At 37.0% G+C, this 23,299-nt stretch overlaps 1 protein-coding gene across 23 annotated transcripts in view; it reads right to left on the bottom strand.

The window, feature by feature from the left end:
- LOC113098631 (collagen alpha-1(XXV) chain-like) overlaps positions 1 to 23,299 on the bottom strand; it is a 564,810-nt gene that overhangs the window by 68,157 nt on the left and 473,354 nt on the right. For 22 of the 23 annotated variants that reach the window (XM_026263668.1, XM_026263676.1, XM_026263678.1 and 19 more), the window contains 2 exons: positions 10,259 to 10,291; positions 10,141 to 10,176 (listed from right to left, as the gene is read on the bottom strand). In XM_026263668.1, the coding sequence (XP_026119453.1) occupies positions 10,141 to 10,176; positions 10,259 to 10,291 (69 nt within the window). Of the gene's footprint in view, positions 1 to 10,140; positions 10,177 to 10,258; positions 10,292 to 23,299 lie in introns of those variants that run through there. The other variant, XR_003289116.1, reaches the window with a different exon arrangement.

Below are 23,299 nucleotides of genomic sequence, written 5' to 3'. Positions count from 1 at the left end.
TCTCGGACTAAATATAAAATATCTTAAACTGTGTTCCAAAGATAAACAGGTCTTTCGGGTTTGGAACAACATGAGGGTAAGTTATTAATGATATGATTTTGCTATTTGGGTTTTGCAATTTTTTATTTTTTTTTTTTAGTTTGGGGAACAAAGATAAATCATTTCCTGCTGTCCTGGCATCGCTGGTATGAGATTATACAGGCACAAAAAGGGAAGGGGGGGGGGGGTGACATCACCTTTAGCCATCTTGGCACCATGACTGTGTTTTATGATGCACTAATGGTTAGATGGGGAACCGTTCTGAACTGTGGAATGTGTTGTTGGTTTCTTTACTGAAATGGACTGTTCAAGGATAATCCTACAATAAAAATATAAACAAGAACCACCGGACAACAGATGTAATGGGAGTTTGTTTACTTAAACATTAAAGTAATATCACTCGGTCGTGACAGATGTAGTGGATTTAAAATGTTTTGCCAGCTTATCCGCTTTTTCTCTCGCAGCAGACCGAGATGACAGGCGGAGAGACAAATTGTGGTGTTTGCACAAGGAAGACTTTCTCTCCTAAAATAATATAAGTGGAATTTAGATTTTTATTGATTTATACTATTGTCATATTAAATGCAACCACTCCCCCACCCCACCAGACACACACAAATATTGTGATACGATTTCAAGATCTGTTAAAATAATTTATTATGTTTATTCTTCATCAACACATTTTTTAATCACAGCTCCCATACAGAAAGAGAGAGAGAGAAAGAGAGAGAGAGAGAGAGAGAGAGGCTTAAACCATATTTATTTGATCATTCATCATATTTAATTCCAATATTTCATCCAAAATTATACACAACTATAATTAATATACTATAATTATATAATATATAAAAATTATATATATATATATATATATATATATATATATATATATATATATATAGTTTTATATACATTAATTATATATATATATATATATATATATATATATATATATATATATATATATATATATATATATATATATAACTATATTTCTCCAACTGCTCAATTTTCTTTTTAACACACACAATAGTATTGTAGGAAAAAATGTGACAAAAAACTTCTATCTGTGTTTTCCCCACCTCCCACTATTGTGTCATTTTTTCAAAATTACCTTTATTCAACTTCCACAATTTCCAAAAATCACCAAATTCTTCACAAAAAGATCTGTCCTGCAGCAATTTTGTATTAAAATGACAATAAAACCTGGGCCGTTCTAAAGTAGTAATGTTGGAATCTATGGTTGCAATATGATGATCTGAAAAACCGTTAGGGAAAATATTAGCATTACATACTCTATTCATACTTGTTTCACTTATATATATTCCATCTAATCTTGCTCCAGTTACATTAGAGTCTAGTATTTTAACCCATGTACAGTATTGTTCAAAATAATAGCAGTACAATGTGACTAACCAGAATAATCAAGGTTTTTCGTATATTTTTTTATTGCTACGTGGCAAACAAGTTACCAGTAGGTTCAGTAGATTCTCAGAAAACAAATGAGACCGAGCATTCATGATATGCACGCTCTTAAGGCTGTGCAATTGGGCAATTAGTTGAATTAGTTGAAAGGGGTGTGTTCAAAAAAATAGCAGTGTGGCATCCAATCACTGAGGTCATCAATTTTGTGAAGAAACAGGTGTGAATCAGGTGGCCCCTATTTAAGGATGAAGCCAACACTTGTTGAACATGCATTTGAAAGCTGAGGAAAATGGGGCGTTCAAGACATTGTTCAGAAGAACAGCGTACTTTGATTAAAAAGTTGATTAGAGAGGGGAAAACCTATAAAGAGGTGCAAAAAATGATAGGCTGTTCAGCTAAAATGATCTCCAATGCCTTAAAATGGAGAGCAAAACCAGAGAGACGTGGAAGAAAACGGAAGACAACCATCAAAATGGATAGAAGAATAACCAGAATGGCAAAGGCTCAGCCAATGATCACCTCCAGGATGATCAAAGACAGTCTGGAGTTACCTGTAAGTACTGTGACAGTTAGAAGACGTCTGTGTGAAGCTAATCTATTTTCAAGAATCCCCCGCAAAGTCCCTCTGTTAAAAAAAAGGCATGTGCAGAAGAGGTTACAATTTGCCAAAGAACACATCAACTGGCCTAAAGGGAAATGGAGGAACATTTTGTGGACTGATGAGAGTAAAATTGTTCTTTTTGGGTCCAAGGGCCACAGGCAGTTTGTGAGACGACCCCCAAACTCTGAATTCAAGCCACAGTACACAGTGAAGACAGTGAAGCATGGAGGTGCAAGCATCATGATATGGGCATGTTTCTCCTATATGGTGTTGGGCCTATTTATTGCATACCAGGGATCATGGATCAGTTTGCATATGTTAAAATACTTGAAGAGGTCATGTTGCCCTATGCTGAAGAGGACATGCCCTTGAAATGGTTGTTTCAACAAGACAATGACCCAAAACACACTAGTAAACGGGCAAAGTCTTGGTTCCAAACCAACAAAATTAATGTTATGGAGTGGCCAGCCCAATCTCCAGACCTTAATCCAATTGAGAACTTGTGGGGTGATATCAAAAATGCTGTTTCTGAAGCAAAACCAAGAAATGTGAATGAATTGTGGAATGTTGTTAAAGAATCATGGAGTGGAATAACAGCTGAGAGGTGCCACAAGTTGGTTGACTCCATGCCACACAGATGTCAAGCAGTTTTAAAAAACTGTGGTCATACAACTAAATATTAGTTTAGTGATTCACAGGATTGCTAAATCCCAGACAAAAAAAATGTTTGTACAAAATAGTTTTGAGTTTGTACAGTCAAAGGTAGACACTGCTATTTTTTTGAACACACCCCTTTCAACTAATTCAACTAATTGCCCAATTGCACAGCCTTAAGAGCGTGCATATCATGAATGCTGGGTCTTGTTTGTTTTCTGACAATCTACTGAACCTACTGGTAACTTGTTTGCCACGTAGCAATAAAAAAATATACTAAAAACCTTGATTATTCTGGTTAGTCACATTGTACTGCTATTATTTTGAACAATACTGTATAGTGTCTAATTCTCTTATTCATATTCCTCCACACATCCATCAACTCAAACTCTTTAATAATATTCAGAAGAGCAATACTAGAGAGTGGATGAGGCTCTTCTCTATTCTTGTCTAAAAGAAAATTTGTGGTGCAGTTCCAAGTCCCACCCATTACTATGCAAGATTCATTATCACATTTTCTTAATGCACTCTGCAACTTCCTAAACAATTCCACATGATCTGATCCATTGTTTGGAGCATAAATTAAAATTATTTATTTCTACAGCAACCATTAAAACTCTACACTTTTCTATTTCTTCAGTTAACAGATTTTTAAAGTACAAATTCTTAAAAAAAATAAAATAAAAATACTCCAGCACTCATATTTGACCCGTGACTGAAGATGTTCTCCCCCTCCCACCATCTACACCACTCTACCTCATTTTTACAATCTGTATGTGTTTCTTGAAAAAAAAAATAAACATTTACATCCTTAATTTTAATTAATTCAGCCACTAAAGCTCTCTTGCTCTTGTCTGTCCCTCCATTAATATTTAAAGAGGCTACCCTTATCATCTCCATAGAAAATGTAAAGAGACAGAAAAGAGAGATGGAAAGAAATAAAGAGTATAGTAAAGTAATCCTGAGTGACGTATAAACCATTGATTCAATTATCTGAATTTAAGTTTTTTAGGGGTTTCATCCAAGAATTTATTTCATCTAGTGAATAAACCTGCTCACAGCTTTTCTTGCGAAATATCTGACATGTCTGAAAAATCAGAAAACCCACCACCATTATCATCATCATCGTCATCATCATCATCATTATCATCATTATCATCATCATCATCATCATCATCATCATCATCATCATTCATTTCCTCATCATCCATTTCCTCATCAACCATTTCTGTTTGCACCTTCTTAATCAAAGATACTATCTTTTTTTTACTATCATTCTGATCATTATTCACTGCTTCTTCATTTGGTACATTACTCTGTTGCACTTCATTTTTCTCAATATCGGCATCCAGAATAAAAGTTGGAACATTTAAAACCGTCACCTTCATCGTGATTGAAACTTAAGGTTGAACAGGAACAACTGAGCCACTTACCGAAATCCCACTCTCGATCAAAACATGAACCAGATTTTCTTCTTTCAAAAATATCACTTTGGCTTGTTCATCCTAGACGCTGAAACAATATTCTCATGGCCCACGCGTTCTGCCATGTCCAGTAACACATCTTCTGGCGCACCTGCCTGAGTCACACACCTGATCCCGTGCCGGAGCGACAGGCCTGATGCCTGCAAACTTGTGTGAGTGTGAGATGCCATCCCTACCTCCAACACGCCACAACTCTCACTGAAAACAACCTTTTTTTTATAACTTTTTTCTTTTTCAGTTTAAATAATTGAATAAGACAGAATGAAAAGCAAGAAATGGTGAAAGTTTTAGAAAATTTCCTCTCACTTAGATCACCCTCCCATGCAGTCCCTTCCCAATTCCCAGCATGCACCAGAGAGAGAGAGGGAGAGAGAGAGAGAGAGAGAGAGAGAGAGAGACTTGACTTTATAATCTCTTTATTTATAAACCGTATTAGACAAAACATCAAAATCAAATCAGAACACAGCAGTTGAAAAAGAGTGTAAGTTTAGAAAAAAGAAAACAAAAAAGGAAAACAAAACAAAAAGATTTCATAAATATGCTCACCTCTTAAGAAAAGGTTTAAAAACATTCATCACTTTAAACATTAGTTTGTAAACAACACTGATTTATGCAACATTTGAGACTGAAAATTTCCAACTCATCAACAAGCTTGATATAGACATACTCTATATTGATACGAGATTTCAGTAATACCCTAAAAACCGAGATAACATCAGTTGATCCTGTGCCAAGTAATTTCCTTTTGCAAGACACCCAAATTACCATTTTTGCCTGGCCAAACAAAAAAATTATTAAAACGTGAACTAGCATACTGCTCCTTTAGTACTTGGGACAATAGATAAAACACATAGGTGGAAAAACTTCCCCCAAAGACTGACAGTACTCTTCAAATAGATAAAACAGCCGTTGGAGTCCCGAACAATTAAGAAACAAATGAAAAATTGTTTCTTGTAGCCCACAAAAAAGAACACTCTTCCCCTACTAGTGGATCGAGTTGTGCTCTGTGTCTGTTTGTAGCTATTATACCATGCACTATCCTCTACATGCCTACTACATTCAGCTTCCCCAACACCCCAACACTACCAGGAGTATCAGTAGTATCACTCACCTCCTGCCGCTCATTCACATCATAAGTAGCTCTTTCAGTCTGCTGCTTTGGCCTCTGTGCCTCTCTATGACTTGTATCCACTATATTATAGTATATATTTTATAGTATATAATACACGTCACACCTCTGTTTATCAATTTGCTCTGGCTTCCAATAGCAGCTCGCATAAAATTCAAGGCATTGATGATTGCCTACAAAACTACCACTGGTTCTGCACCTATTTACCTAAATTTGTTACTTCAGACTTATGTGCCCTCTAGAAGCTTGCGTTCTGCAAGTGAACGTCGCTTGATTGTGCCATCCCAAAGAAGCACAAGGTGACTTTTAAAGAGTTTTAAATTAAATGTTCCCTCCTGGTGGAATGACATCCCCAACTCAATCCGAGCAGCTGAGTCCTTAGCCATCTTCAACAATCGGCTTAAAACCCATCTGTTCCATATTTATTTGACCCCTCTAACTTTAACACTCTCTATTCTAATTGTATTCTTAAAAAATAATAAAATTCTATAAATTAAATTCTTAACTACCTTTCTAAACTTTTGTATTCTATTTTCTTTTCATTTATTATGCAATTGTGTGTGTGTGTGTGTGTGTGTGTGTGTGTGTGTGTGTGTGTGTGTGTGTGTGAAGACCTCTAAAACTAGTTTGCTCTATTCTTTTTTTATTCTATCTGTTTTGTTTTTATTTATTATATTATTTAAAAGACCTTGCTACGTGTACCATGTTAACCTAACTGAGACTTGTTATAGCACTTATATTTCATTGCTTTTTGTTGTTTTTGATTCCTTCCATTGTCCTCATTTGTAAGTCGCCTTGGATAAAAGCGTCTGCTAAATGAAAAAATTTAAATGTATCCTCAAGGGATGTAGATGGCATTGTTCATCCTTATGCGTGCATGTGAAGGGTTTATGGCCCATGTCACACCAATCAAAACATTGCATACTATCAGTACTGGCAAGGGAAAGGACGTGGTTTAGCACAGCATTTTTACATCGCAAAGGAACTGCTTTAACAGGACATGCAATCTTCTTTTAAAATGGCCTCATTACATATAAACGGTAGGACATCAGAAATAGTGACTTAAGTTAATGGTGCAGAAAGCGGGGTTACCGGAACATATGTTTCTTTCACCCACACGCTGCTCACAGTCAAATCATTGACCAGTGCCTCTGATATTAAAAATAAGACTACGGCTTTGTTCATCCTTGAAGCCGAAACGATGTTCTCAAAACCAAAGACTAGGAGCATATCTTCTATGGACACCGCGGGTTCCGGTACACACCTGCACCCATTACAGCGTGACCGAGTAGCAAGCATTAGCACGTTAGTGCAACGTTGAGCCGCGAGTATGCGACAAAAACACTCTTCCTTATCCAGAAATTATTAACAAAGGAAAAGACAAAATAATTAGGTAGGTAAAGTAAAGAAAAAGTAAAAGGGGCAAACAAACAATGCTCTCCGCAACGTGGCGCACTCAGCCCAGAGAGAGAGAGAGAGAGAGAGAGAGAGAGATAGAGCGAGCATTATAGACTGCAACCTGATACTGTGGTCTGGAACGAAACAGACGCGTCCAGAGTCAGAATATGGGAGCGATCCATAAAATCTACAAACACATTCTTCAGGGAGCTCATTCATCACTTGGTCACTGAACAAACAACACGTGTCATCCCTCAGAGATCAAAGGATGAGGGATGAATTTCACACTGACTGGGTTCCACATATGGACATAATTATTATGGCAAAGGGCACATCTGGACATGATTAATAGGTCAAAGTTCAAACTCTATAATTCTGACATTTGCGGGCGGTATAGTCTTCTCTTAGCTTCGAGAAATTTGATAACTCGAAAAATGCTCGTTTTACTCAATATCCTGTTAATCTTGAGTTCCTATAGAGTAATACTGCATCCTCCATAACTCCAAAAAGTCTTTAGTTTTATTATATTTATAAGAGAAAGATAGTCTGTACCGATTTTTCCCGGAAAAACACGAGCGCCTGGAGGCGTGACGTGTGGGCGGAGCTAAAGAATCACGAGCACGAGTAGGCTTTTGCTTTCAGAGCGTTTGGAAGCTGTGACATTACCATGAGGAAAAAAACATCATCCAAAACAAACCATGGCTAACAGTCAGATTCAGCCGTATAGACGGTTTCAACGGCAACAATATAAACAAACGTCACTGCGCGTGCCCGTATTGTGGACCTAACTTAACTTCCGGTAGACTTCCAAATAGAATAAATAACAACAGTCAAGTCCCTCTAGAGTAGATATTTTTTGATAACAAACTAAATATGTTTGCTGCATGGATCAGCAGAGCTATGCTCACACGCTGGTTTATCAGGCATATAACATGCAAGTCTTCTTTCAGAAATACAGTGATATAAAAACACCTGTGCCTCGCTTTGATATTTAAACATATAAATGTAAGGAATTATTATTAATAAAAGTGCAGTACGTAACGTTACTCATGTTTATTCAACGAAGCCTTTTTGAAAATCGATCAGTTTTATTGTTTGATTTAATTGTGTCGAGTCTCCAAAAATAAAATAAATGTATGGGAAACACACCCTGCAGCACAACCACCTGAGCCCAACTTCAGTCTACTCATCACCTCTATCACTCATCAGTCTAACTTTAACTGCGTTTGTAGAAGGCAAGGCACTGCAGCCAAGAGACCGGAAGTTAGGTCCAGGCGCGTGCACCCGATGAAACCGTCTATATTTATGATCCAGAATCAGATCCAGAAGCTGAAATTTAACAAGAGCAGCAGCAGCAACGACGTCTATGTGGTATGTATTGAAACTGTATATATTTGCTTAGCGGTTTTGGAAAAAGTTCCAATTTATGTCGTCTTTTTTTTTTTTTTAAAGCTGTACATGTGGAAAGTGCAGTTTGATGACAACATCGCATGTTGTTTACTTGATGTGCATACGCGCCGATAGCTAAGTTAACAACACAGAGATATTTGAAGCAGTTTTACTCACCGCCTGCAGTTTCAACACACGATCGTGACCCTTTTTCGTTGGGACTGCATTATCCTTAAGAAATAAACTATATGCAAATCCGGCGTCAAACTGGGCCTTGTTTGTAAAACAAGCATCTTCGAAATGCAGGGAACAAACAAAAACATTTGCACAACTCCGTTGATGCTCTGTTAAAATAAACTCCACCCACTGGTCCCTTAATGCTGTTTTTTTTTTTTGGTAATCTGTGCAGGGTTGTCTTGCCCTGGCAACCAAAAACACACTTCTTTTGTGACATTTCGCTCTCTTGCTCTGATCAGTGAATGTCTCTCCTCCTCTGCTCTGCTATACGGGAGCGCGCGCTCTTCCGGGAGAAGTGCCCTTAGGACCCATATAAGGAAATTCCGCTCCATCTAAGGTCACACAGACCCATACTCGAAAAAAACTTTCAGAAACTTGTGACAAACCGGAAGAGGTATTTTTGGAACAAAAGTACTCCTTCAAATGTACAACTTAATTTTTGAAACTTTGTCCATGTTTAGCATGGGAATTCAACTCTTTAACAGTGTAAAAAACTCAGTATGCATGAAATATCATTTCACCCCCCCCCCCCTTAAGTTTGAAAGTTGGAGTAAGTTTAATGAATTCTCAGCCCTTAAGACTAAACTGGCACTTTGAGAAGCTTAATAAATAAAGTGCTCAGATCACTCTACACAATAATCTGGAAACAATGTGAATGGACACCACAACAGCTTAAGCAGAACATTTTGCAAAACACAAAATTTAAAGTTTACATGCTGAACCCTGCCCTCTCTGGATCAGCAGCTAGACAAAAGCTGATTTAAAAATTCAGATGTTATCAAAGGTTTAAAAGACATAGCAGACTTACCATTATTTAGGAATAAGATCACATGTGTTTGAATTGAGATTGTGATCTTTTCATTATTAAACGTGCATACATGTGAGACTTATAGCTTATGTATTTTTCTTGTACCAGACCTCAAAAGTAACCCGGGACACGACCCATGACTATAAAGATAACTATAAAGATAACAATATATGGGGCCACATCAGTGAATGATATAATTTGTTTATTCTAAGCACACGTGCGTCTAGCGCTTTAAATTCTCGACCTCATTATGGCAGGATGGATTGTGATTGGCTGTCAATGTTTGTATCATTTGTCAAATAGAAAAAAAAAAATCTGGAAGTGATTCCAACTATATTGTTTTTCTGTGCCTTTATCTTTATTGTTGTGGTGTGGAATCTGCTATTCTTTAATAATGAGAACAATTTTTAGAGCTGTATCTTTCTCATTATCTGTATAGTTATCGTGCTTGGTGTTAATGGGCCTTTAGAATAGAACTCAAACTGTTCTCTTGGGTCTCATACTGAATTTGGGACAGAATCAGTGAAGCCTAAAAGTGTTTTACTGGACAGAACAAGTATTAATAAAGTGTGATGCAAACACACATTAAGAAAAAATGCAAAGTAGACAAACTGTAATACCATGGTGTAGATTTATGCTTTTTATCAGGTTGAGAAGTGTGTTCTCAGTTCATCTAAGAATTGGCTATAAAATTGTCCATGCTAAAAACACTTTCTTTTTTTGTCAGGCTGGTGCCTAAAATTCATATGCTTATAAGCAGCAAGCAAATTTTGGTACGATTTGCCTTTTACAGCCATAAGGTGCAAAAAATGTTAATACATTATAATGCTCTTTTGTTAATCATTAATGACATCATAATAAAAAAAAAGTGTTCTCAATTAATGAATCAGCTGTCATTAAGACACACTGTTCCAAACAATATCTTTCATAAGTGTATATTCTGGCTAGCAGTACAATATGACCTCTGCACTTTTACCTTTTGTCCTCCGTGCCCTGGCTCGCCAGGCTCACCCTGTAATAATAAGAATGATTATAGGAGGATTTATTAAAAACACAGACTTAGAGACGAAAATATTTCTGAGGTCCTGTCTTACCTTGATTCCAGCAGCAGATGACCCAGCATCACCCTGTGAGAGATATAAAATAATATTTAATACATATATTTAATAAAACTAAGCCATTTGGTGTAGTATCTTCCTGATTCCACGTGGGGAGAAATTCAAGAAGTCATATTGCTGCTGAGCATGCGAAAGCCTCTAGTTAAACCGGTGCATAAAGCAGCTGTACTGTTATTCAAAAATCTGACTATGAGAGTAAAAAGCAATGAGTGTTCATGAGTGTCCATTTGTTAAAGCTTATCCTAATGTCATAATACCAACAGGAATGTAGAAAAAAAAAGAATGTCAGTGGTTGGGTTTATTGTATCACATAATTTGTGCAGAAAGGTCATTCTGCTGTGAAATTGTCACAACAATGTCATATCATTATTCTAATTTAATGTGTATGCAAAATATGTATGCACTGTCATGATCATTAGCTGGAGTGCCCATGAACTTCAGTAGAGGGCACTCCACTTAAGACCATTCCACCCATCAACCACCAGATGTCACCATATCATCACTTAGACACTAGCACACCCGAACTAGGCAAGGCGAGGCAAGTTTATTTATATAGCACATTTCATACACAATGGTAATTCAAAGTGCTTTACATAAAAGAAAGTAAAATAATCATGAAGAAAAATAATAACAAAAATAAAACAAGTAATTTTAAAACTTTTAAAATGATTAAAATATTTAAAAACAGTTAGAAAATGATTTTACATAAAAATAATAATAATAAAACAATAATAAAACATAAAACAGTGAAAATATAGTGCAATCAGTTCAGACATTGCACAGTGCTCATTCAAAAAATGCCACAGAAGTTTTAAGTCTAGATTTAAATGTGACTAGTGTTTTAGCACATCTGATCTCTTCTGGAAGCTGATTCCAACTGCGGGCAGCATAGTAACTAAAGGCAGACTCCCCTTGTTTTGTGTGAACCCTTGGTATTTCTAACTGACTTGATCCTAATGATCTGAGTGCTCTGTTAGGTTTATATTCAGTGAACATATCTGCAATATATTTCGGTCCTAGGTCATTTAGTGACTTATATACGAGCAAAAGTACTTTAAAATCAATCCTAAGTGTAACTGGAAGCCAGTGTAAGGACCTGAGGACTGGTGTGATATGCTCAGATTTTCTGGTTCTAGTCAGAATCCTGGCAGCAGCGTTACATCTCTACATCTCCTATGAGCCACTGCATCACACTCACCTTGCCACACCTGCAGCTCATTCATTAGCCCATTTCCTTGCCACACCTGCACCTCATTTACACACACATATAAGCACCACAATCACGCTCTGCGAAGTATTGTTTAGCCTGTCTGACATTTCCGAGCGTTTTTCCTAGTGTTTGTTCTTCCTGTGTATGATCTTGGATTGTTTAAACTGATTGATTCTCTGCTGCTGCCCTGATCTCTCCTTGTTACCATTTATGATTCTGAATATCCCTAACATACCTGATGCCTTTCCTGATTTCTGCCTGTACGACCATAAAGTTTCTGCACATGGATCCGAACGCCTCTGACTCCTCGTTACATGCACCACCTGGCGAGTCTAGGATTTCAAAGTCAAGGGAATTTGTAAAATCTTTCTCAGTAGGCTTATGTAGTTGGATTTTATGTTGTAATTTAATGGATACTAGGATATTTTTAATGTAATGGATAATTTAATATAATTGTAATTTAATATTTCTAGATAATACTTAATGCAAAAAAAAAAAAAAAAAAAAAACTTTACAGATTTTAACATCTGCTAAGAGGGTGATTCAGAGTGAAATAACCTCAGTTATCTTGCTGCAGCCACTTTTTTAAGTAGACATGAAAATAGATCACAATCACAGCTTTTAATGAGTGCAGGAAGCCAGATTTAAGGGGCCGGCATGGAAAACTTTTGTAGTGTGGTCATGAGCATCATAGAGCAAGTTCATGGAGGGCATTCTATTCATTTAAGGTTAGCTTCTGTTTAAATGGACATCAGTTAGTACCTTCATTGTTTGTCTGTTTGTTTATATAGCACAGTCTAATACAACTCACATTGCCCAAGGTGCTTCTCAATCACAAACTAAGAAACACAAGAAGATAGCAAAAATATACACACCCACGTCACATAAACATTAACCCATTTAAAAAAGCTCCCCATTTGTATTTAAAAGATGTTATTTGAACATAGCTTTGAACATGGGTAAGGATTTGGCAGATCAAATAGATTGATCCACAGTTTAGGGCCTGTTCGAGAAAAAGCTCTGTCACCTCTATGTTTATATTTTGTACTAGTAGCATAAGGCAGATGTTGATTTTCTGATCTCAAGGATCTAGAGGTGGTGTAGATTGCCACCATACTGGACAAATACAAACAAACAAGGCCCAGTTTGACGCCGGATTCGCATATCGTTTATTTCTTAAGGATAATGCAGTCCCAACGAAAAAAGGGTCGCGATCGTGTGTTGGAACCGCAGTCGGTGAGTAAAACTGCTTCAAATATTTCTGTGTTGTTAATTTAGCTATCAGTGCGTAAGCACATCAAGTAAACAACATGCGATGTTGTCATCAAACTGCACTTTCCACATGTACACCTTAAAAAAAAAAAAAGACGACATAAAGTGGAACTTAGTCATTTTCCAAAACCGCTAAGCAAATATATACAGTTTCAATACATACTACATAGAGACGTCCTGCTGTAGTCATTGCTGCTGCTGCTCTTGTTAAATTTCAGCTTCTGGATCTGATTCTGGATCATAAATATACGGCTGAATCTGACTGTTAGCCATGGTTTGTTTTGAATGATGTTTTTTTCCTCACGGTAATGTCACAGCCTCCACACGCTCTCAAGGCAAAAGCCTAATCGCGCTCGTGATTCTTTAGCTCCGCCCACACGTCACGCCTCCAGCCGCTCGTGTTTTTCCGGGAAAAAACGGTACAGACTATCTTTCTCTTATAAATATAATAAAACTAAAGACTTTTTGGAGATATGAAGGATGCAGTACTACTCTATAGGTACTCAAGATTAACAGGATATTGAGTGAAAACAAACATTTCACCCCCCCTTTAAGGCCAGCTCTATGTAGTTTCAACCCAATTTAAAAACTATAGCTACAGTGTCCTTCATAAGTATTGAAACATTAAAGACAAAATTGCTGCTGTGAAGTCAAGACATTTGCAAATATGAATAAAAGATGAATATGCAACAAAACTACAGAATGTCACATTTGTATTATTAGGTCGTTTGACACATACATGTTTTACCAAATATAAAGGACAGCATTTTTAGTTCATCCCACTATGTGATGTGAGCATAACTATTGGAACAGTTGAATTTAAGGCAGATGTAAAATCTGAAATGCTAATATCTGTCTGCAACCCATAAACATCACCAGACTCTTGGTCTTGTGCTTTGAAATGCTTTTCTCCAGCCTTTGATGCAACAGGACAATTGCTGAACAGCGTGCTCTGAACCTAAAGAAAAGGTTGAAGAGGGAAGTTTCACTTCAATCTGAATACTCCGCTGTCATGAAAGACATTATCTCTAAAGGTTACGCAGAGAGAGTGCCAACGGAGGACTTAAGACGTGGCGATGGGAAGGTATGGTGCATACCCCATCACGGTGTCCATCATCCGAGAAAGGGAAAGCTTCGGGTTGTCTTTGATTGTGGTGCTACATTTCGAGGTATATCTTTAAATAGCCAATTGTTACAGGGTCCGAATCTCACCAGTTCTTTGATCGGGGTGATTTCCAGATTCAGGAAGGAAAGAGTTGTGATCACAGCTGATATCGAAGCCATGTTTCACCAGGTGAGGATACCAAAAGGTGATACAGACATGTTAAGATTTATTTGGTGGCCCAATGGTGACCTTACGCGGAATATGGTCGAACATCGTATGGTTGTGCATCTCTTTGGTGCTACTTCATCACCCAGTTGTGCAAACTTTGCCCTCAGACAGTGTGCTGAAGACAATAAAGACTTCGGCAAGGAAGTAACCGAGGCAATCCTGCATTGTTTTTATGTGGACGACTGTTTGTTGTCAGTGAATTCGGAGGAAGAGGCTGTTTTTCTTTATCACAAACTTGTTGCTATTTGTGTAAAAGGAGGGTTTTCGTTGACAAAATGGATGAGTAATAATCGAAATGTTCTGGCAAAAATCCCAGAGGAATTCAGAGCAAAACATGTGAAGGACTTGGATTTGGAACAAGATTTACTTCCGGTGGAAAGAGTCCTGGGAGTACAATGGGGCATACAATCTGATGCCTTCAAGTTTAAGATCGTGCTGTAGCAAAGACCTTTGACCAAAAGAGGGATCCTGGCTACCATGAGTTCTGTCTATGATCCTTTAGGAATCCTGTCTACTGTCATTTTATATGTAAAAAAGATCTTGCAAGATTTGTGCAGGAAGAAATTAGGCTGGGACGAAATTATTCCAGCTTCGAATGCTCAGGCATGGATCAAGTGGTTGGATGGATTGCGTGAATTGGAAAGCTTCAAAATCGATAGATGCTTCAAACCAATGGATTTCGGAGAGGTAAGAACAGCACAATTACACCACTTTTCTGATGCAAGTGAAGACGGTTATGGATTAGTTTCTTATCTGCTTTTGCATAATGTTGACTCACAAGCACATGTTGCCTTTGTTATGGGGAAAGCTAGAGTAGTTCCTTTGAAGCTAGTATCTATACCTCGAATGGAACTCACCGCTGCGACACAGGCAAGTCGAATGGATTCATTGTGGAGATTAGAACTGTGCATGGACCTTCAAGAATCTGTCTTCTGGACCGACAGTACTTCTGTAATTAAATACATCAAAAATGAAGTCTCTAGGTACCGAACCTTTCTTGCCAACCGAGTTTCGGAAATCCTTAAGGTGTCACGATCATCACAATGGCAGTATGTGAATACTGCAATGAATCCAGCAGATATAGCTTCTAGAGGTTTGAGAGTGGAAGCATTCCTGAAGAACAAGAACTGGGTGCTTGGACCTAAGTTTTTTCTTTTGCCTGAACAGGAGTGGCCGGTTAATCTTATTGACCTGGGGGAATGTTCACCAGATGATCCTGAGATAAAGGCAAGTGTTACAGTCAATGCTGTACAAAATGAGAACACATACGTTAAAACATTCTTCATCCAGTATTTCTCCTCTTAGATTCACTTGAAGAGGTCGGTGGCCTGGATCTTTAGATTTAGGCAATTGCTCTTCAATCTAAGTCAAAAGAGGAAATCACTAAGTACGTACTTAATGCAGTCTTGCATGGATGAAAACCACCAAAGACAACACTTAAAAGAGGAAATGGAAAAATTTAAAGCACAATGTGACAAAAGTGAGCTTTCTGTGGCAGAGCTAAGTAAAGCTGAATTAGCGGTAACTGGTTACTGCCAAAGGAGAAAATACTCTGATGAACTTTCAAGCTTGCAAAAGGGAGAAAATGTGAAAAAGAACAGTCACATTTATAACCTTAATCCTATCCTCAAAGATGGTGTTTTAAGAGTTGGCGGACGTTTGAGTACGGCAGTTATGCCTGAAGAGACAAAACATCCCATTATAATTGCTAAGGGTTTTCACATCTCAGATATTATTCTTAGACACATTCATCAAGAGGTGGTCGAAACTATATGCTATCAAGGATGCATCAGAGGTACTGGATACCTGGTGCCAGTTTAGTCATAAGGAAGATATTGTCCAAGTGCGTAATCTGCAAGCGTTTGCAAGTAGCTCCAGTGCATCAACAGATGGCGAACCTACCGGTGAATAGAATTTCTCCAGATAAACCTCCATTTACATTCGTTGGAGTCGACTGTTTTGGACCTTTTGAAATTAAGAGCAGGAGAAGTATTTTGAAGAGATACGGAGTTATCTTCACATGCTTAGCCATTCGTGTTATTCATATTGAGTGGTACAATCATTGGAAACTGATTCCTTTATTAATGCCCTGTGAAGATTTATCTCCAGACGTGGACAAGTCTTGGAAATGCAATCTGACAATGGTACAAATTTTGTGGGATCGGAACACAGGTTAAGACAAGCAATTGAAGGCTGGAACCAATCTCGGATCAACAATATGCTTCTGCAGAAGGGAATAAAGTAGATTTTTAATCCTCCAACTGGTTCCAATCACGGAGGTTTATGGGAAAGAATGATTAGGTCTCTAAGGAAAGTACTTAATACCACCTTAAGAACACAAACTCTCAACGAAGAAGCCCTTCATACAGTTCTATGTGAAGCTGAGGCTATTATTAATGGACGTCCCATTACTAAGGAATCTTCTGACGCCAATGATTTGGAAGCACTGACACCTAATCGTCTGCTGCTGTTAAAGACTACTCCATCATTACCTCCAGGGATCTTTCAAAAGGATGATATATATGCTCGTCGTCGATGGAAACAGGTGCAATATATATCAGATCTGTTCTGGAAACGATGGATAAAGGAGTACTTGCTTAAATTGAAAGAGCAGCAAAAATGGTTATCTCCATCTCGCAACTTCGTTCCAGGTGATATTGTGCTTTTGGTTGATGACTCAGCACCACGTAATTCATGGATAACGGGGAAAGTGATTCAAATATTTCCAGATAATCAAGGTTTTGTTCGTCAAGTGAGACTTCAGACCAAGGCAAACCGTTATATCAGACCAGTGACAAAAATCTGCCTTCTGCAAGAGGTGGATATTTGATATTTTCCAGAAATGGAATTACTTTTAACACAGAGACAGACTTATTACACGTATTACATTGACATGCCACATATTTCTCACTTCACATTGATGGTAAACTCACTCCATGCTGACACTCTTTTATGGACTTTAAGGACTATAAGGACTCATTCAGTACTGAAGAATTGATGTATTGTAAATGTTTAAACATTTATGATTGATGTAAAAAGGAAAAGTTCAACATTCTTTTGTTATTTTGTAGATCTTGTATTTATAAATGCCTCCTACTGGTATTTAATATAATTATTAATTTATAATAATTAGGGGCTGGTATGTAGGATCCATGTAATGGGAAAATCATGTGACCTAATGTTTATGGGAGTGTCATTCATTAAGTGGGGTTAAAAACACCTGTGGGTGTTTAAGCTTTTAATGGAAACGCGTCACAAAAGTTATTCCTCCACTCAGCTCCTTAGCGTTCTTTGGATTGTTCATTTTGTGCCGCTACAGCAAGTAAAAGATCAAACACACATTAAACCTTCAACCAGGCTGCTGGATTCTGCTTTTTGGGCCAGCGTGTGTATCCTTACACCAAGATGATTTAGTACCCTTCCAAAATTAATTCTTCTACTGCCATCATACATTAAGTCATCATTAAAATTAAGAGGTCCTGTTCTAGAGACAGCCATGCATGCCCATGCCATGACACCACCTCCACCAAGCTTTACAGATGAGGTTGTATGTTTAGGATCATTTGCAGTTCCCTTTTTTCTCCACACTTTTGCTTTCCAATCACTTAGACAAAGATTGATCTTTGTCTCATCAGTCCATCAACTCAGTTCTAAAACTCTACTGGCTCACATTTGTGAAGAATCTTGCATTTCTATTTTTGGTGCTGATCAGAAATTTGCATCTTGCTGTGTAGCTTCTGTAATTATGTGTCAAATTCTCCTGTGGACTGTAGATTGACAGAGCATTATCCCAGCTTTCTGGAGGTGGTTGGTGATTTTACAGACATGTAATTTAGGGTTCATTTTCACAGATTTTATTTTTTGTCTGCATCAACTTGTTGCAGAAGTCACTGGTAGTTTCCAAACTCTTGATTTCTCCGTGCTCTTTTTTTTCCTATAGTTCTAATTGACTTCCTCTTTTGTTTTAGCATCCAAATTGCTTGCTTTTCTTTCGGCATTGGTTTCCTCGTCTTAGGCCTGGTTTGTGTGTGTCTTCGTTGAATGCAAGACTTAGAATGCAGCAGCAATGGATATAACTGATAAGACACAAGTAGTAATTACAACATACCTTCTGTCAAGATGATTTATGACTTTGACCTTTGACCTTTTGACAGGTTGAACTTCCGGTAACCTTATGATGGATGAGCTGAACTTTCCGAATGAGTTCATGGGTTAACCTATGACCCTTTCCCACGCATCGATGATGTGGTTTTGACAGAAAGTTTTACCCTATTGACCTAGTTAGTTCTAAATCATGGTTTTGACGGCTAGTTTTAACGGTATATGAAAGACTCCCCACGCATGGATCATATGGTCTTGACAGAAAGTTTTACCCTATTGACCTAATTAGTTCTAAATTATAACGGTATATGAAAGATTCCCTACGCATCGATCATGGTTTTGACAGAAGCTGTTTGAACTTTGTGTCAGTTAGGTTGTTTGAATTTGTGCCAGTTAGCTTGTTTGAACTTTGTGCCAGTTATACGGTTATGTGTGTGTGGTTATATGGCTTCTCCCCCCTCCCATTACATTCATCAGCAGTATATAAATGGGATCGGTGTGTTCTACATTATAAAAAACATTTTAGTTATTTCATATATGGGACATTCAGTTATTTCACATTCATATATATATATATATATATATATATATATATATATATATATATATATATATATATATATATACATCCTATCCTTTATATAATATACATAATCTAAAAGCAATTTAACTAAGGTTGAAAAACATTCTGTTCTTTTAAAAAAGGTTATAAATTAAACTGTATAAAAATATATACTGATACCTACTGTTTCAGATAAAACAAGATCCATTCTACATTTTTAGAGAGCAGAATGATCTGTTTTCACACACCTTTGATCCTGACCCTCTGTGTCCCCACTGTCTGCGTCTGCACGCTACACTTCACTCTCGTCCGAGTTTACTACAAAATCATAATAAGACGTTTTTAATTAAAACTAACGTATCTCACACGGGAGTACCATGTTTTTGACAGTTTTCTGACGGTTCACCTATGAATTACGGTTGGTGTGCGGCTAGCATCTCTTGTACCCCTCTCTCTCCCTCCCATGCGTGTGTACTATACATTCGTCTCCAAGTCTTATTTTCTTCTTTTAATGAATATAAACACATTATACATTCACAAACAATATAAAACAAAACATTTACATTAGTTTTAGTCATCACTAAAAATATACATTTGGCCAGGATCGGGGAAAAATAAATATCATTGAACAGAATGAAGAATATGGTCTAATTTTTTTACAGTCTATGTTACGGTGTCTTTAAACCATATTATATTTCATTACTGTAATAAAACATACATCAGTATTTTATCCGTTGTCAGTGACTATATTCATAAACTATGATATGCTGTTTTTATTTTATCTGGCGATAGAGATATTTTAACACTATATACATATAGTATGTGTTATTTGACTTAATATCGACGTGTCTAATGTCCCAATCACCGCCAGACTGTTTTGTATGAAAAAATATTTTTATTTTGAAAATATGACACCATTCTGTTGAAAATACTTTTATTTTGAAAATATGACGACGTCCTGTTAACGCGTGCTTAGCTTTCCCTGCTTCAATGCTATGTATAGGATTTCAGAAAAAACAATTCTGCTCCGTTAAATCGACGTTTTGCCACCGCGTTATCCGTTTGTCATCTATGAACACGACATTGCGGGGGTGTAAGCGCTCCCGGTTAGGAATGCACAGTTCTAATGGTCTTAGTGAAACAGCTTCCTCCGGAGGAATTCATTCGCAGGGCATATTAATGATTATTGTATCAGCCCTAATCCTACCAACGCAGTAAACAGTAGTATAACTGATCTTTTTTTTTCAAAAGCTGTATAATTATTTATTTTAACCGTACACCTACAGTACCACCACAATAAAATGCTTTATGCACGTACATTTTTAATTAAGTGTAGTTTTAAGCGATCTGAATTATGACTACCCTTTAATTTAATCATAAACCGCATGTACCTTGTTATATCACTATAATATCCATGCCGCTATACAAATTTGTATTCTGATAAACCATATAAACAAGCGGACATACGCATGGACATATCAAGTTAAAAAGAGACTTATCTCTATTTTAAACAATAAATAAAATATAAAATTATATATGGCGGCATGTTACTAAACCAGAACATACATTTTAAACAAGTATTCATCGTGTTTATAAAAACACATCGCAGTAACAGACATGTTACTAAACCAAAGCTAATCATTTATCATACATTTTTAATCATGTATTCAACATATACTTATACAACATATACAAACACGTTTTAAACATATTTTAAACAAAAAACTGATCATAAACAACGCCTTCTCAAAATTACGGATTTATGGATATTCAGACTTTTAGCCATTAATACGTTTTAGGATAATGAAAAACACCAACGTCTGGGGATGCCAAAATATCCCCAGTCCCCCAAAACCCACTCAGACTCCAGGGGTTAAAGAATATGGAAATAAATAATTATATAATGACATCATCATCCTAAACCAATTCATTAAACCAAAAAAAAGTATAACTTAAAAAAAAAGATAGTATAGTATATAAAATAAACATTTCTGATGATACACAAAAAATTATCCCTTACATTTTTTAGATCGGTGAGAGATGTCCAAACATGAATGAAATATCCCCAAAATAAATAATATGATTTAAAAAATAAAATAAAATGTTTAAATGATAAACAGAATCTCACAGGTCCTCGTAGTGAAATGTATGTGAGACCTGAAGGGGTGCTTCACACACACACCCCACACGGCAAGGGTAGAGTTCCAGACCGCATGATCTAAGTCAATGGTGTACATTATTTCAAAGCTAACATTAATGTAATGTTTTTTAATAATCAGTTCCCCCACTACATCTGATGTAATTCATTACATCTGTTTAAATGTTTCTTAATTCAACAAAATGATGATATATATATTACCTAAAATGTTTTTCTATATTATATAATAAATAATTATTTATATCATATCATATATATGATTATATTATATTAGATGCGTTATGCATTAATCACTTCTTTAAAGTTCTTATTTTTAGCACGATCTTCAAAGTTTTAATACCATCTCTCTCTCTCTCTCTCTCTCCCTCTCTCTCTCTCTCCCACACACACACACACAGACAATGAAACATGATGCCAAAGTCTTTCTGTATGTTTTTAAAATAAATGTATGCTACATTTGTTTGTCACAGCATAGACTGTGAAGTTTAGATGAAGTTGATTTATCTTTAAGAAGAAAGACCCTCGATTGTATTCAGTCATTAAAGATGGTTCAGGAGAGATGACTTTTGCGGACCCACGCATCCTAGAGATGTAATTTGAGAACTGTGCTTTGCCACGGTCGTAAACCTTTCACATATCTACGGTACTCTCAGACACAGAGCAGGAAAGACATTTGCAGGGCCTCTGTTTAGCCTTTCCAAAATACCTCCATTTAAAAGCAAAAATAAAATATATAAAATGACCGCCTGTATATCTAACGGCTAGTTCTATTTTATATTAAAAGTATCCTTACTATCCATATTATATTCTTTATTTAAAACAATATATTTAACCGGCAGTATCCCCTCAACGTTTGTTTTCCATCAGTTGTTTGGGCTTCAGCCTTTTTACGTTGTGCTTTTCATTTACTGTCAGATCACTTTACACTAGTGTAATGAAAGTTAACTTTTCTTAAAGTTTATAGTTGTATTTTACTGTATCCCCATCCTTCTCTCCTGTAGATTGTATGTGTAGTGTAAAATAACAAATATACATTTTGCTTATGTAACACTAATGAGTTATATATTATTAGATATTATTTATATATTATTAGATATTAATGAATCCTGACTCTTAACACATTCTGAACTCAAAGACCAGAACGTGAGTAAACAAGGACCTTCGTTGTTTACATAATTCACGATTTTGGCCGCCCTGAAGTCGGCCACATCCTGCCTTGAGTGACAGTTATTTAAGACAAGAAATTCCAGAGTCACGTGGGCGAGCCTCAAAGGAGAAACTAAACCCCCAACATTACACACACACAAAAATAAACTTTTCTTAGAAGTTCCTTACCTTCGTCAGTTTGGTATTAATATATATTTTGTATGTTTGTGTATTGCATAAAAATGGTTAATCCTGGGTAAATGGTTAAAGTGCTGACTTATAAGTGGAAATGTTTGTCCTCATTCTAAATCTTTCTCAAATAGTCATGTTTATGTAACCCCCACTCCTTTGCAGCTCATAAAATTTTATGACCCCACTGGGCAACAGGACAGGAGAGAAGCCAAGTCACTGGTACCTTTTTCTCAATGTATCCTAAACTATTACCTCAGACGTAGTCTAAAAGTGTATAGTATTGTTTTTGTTGGTGCTTTGAGATGTTTCCCATATAAATTGGGACTATCTGCAATTTATTAGTGTGTGTTAATCTTTAAATGTGTGTAATTCTGCATTTGAATCTAACTTTGTGTTTCTATCAGTTATATATATGTACTGTTTGGTGTTTTTGTAAATCATTAGGATGGGTGTCTCCAGAGAGACAAAGGAACATTTCCCTCCGCTTCAGATCGCGGACGTTCATTGGTTGTTCACGCGAAAAGAGGCGTGAACCATCCCAAGCCATAAGAATCTACCGAACAAGGTCCGCCTCTCTCTTCTTCCTCTCTTTGTTCTCTGACACGCTGCTCTCTTGTGCGACCAATGTCGCTCCCGCTCGTGCCCATGCGGCCTTGGGCCACGCTCATATGGCCGCCCACCTCAGCACAGGGACTGAGAGGGGGAAGCCATTTTCATGGCTCCTTCAGAAGCTTTCGTTTTCATTGTTTTCTTTTCTTTTCTTTACTAAGTTTATTCAACTATTCGCCTCTCCACACAAGGAAGACAAATTCTGGAACATTGTTTGTTGAACCTTTTAAATACCGCGCGAAGACAGAACAAAGGCCCCGCTCATGCTGGTCCACGCTCACGCCAAGATCCAGTGCTGCTCCAGCGCGCGCCGGTCTCCAGCTCACGCACATTGGACACTTTGCAAGTATCATTTTTCTATGGAGATTTAAATGCTGCTTAAAGTGTGTCTATGATTTGAGTCGTTGTTGGCTGAGAAGGGTTACTGACTGTGA

Source organism: Carassius auratus, unplaced genomic scaffold (genome assembly GCF_003368295.1).
Source record: "Carassius auratus strain Wakin unplaced genomic scaffold, ASM336829v1 scaf_tig00216597, whole genome shotgun sequence".
Taxonomy (NCBI): Eukaryota; Metazoa; Chordata; class Actinopteri; order Cypriniformes; family Cyprinidae; genus Carassius; species Carassius auratus.
This window is presented reverse-complemented; position numbering and strand designations above follow the sequence as displayed.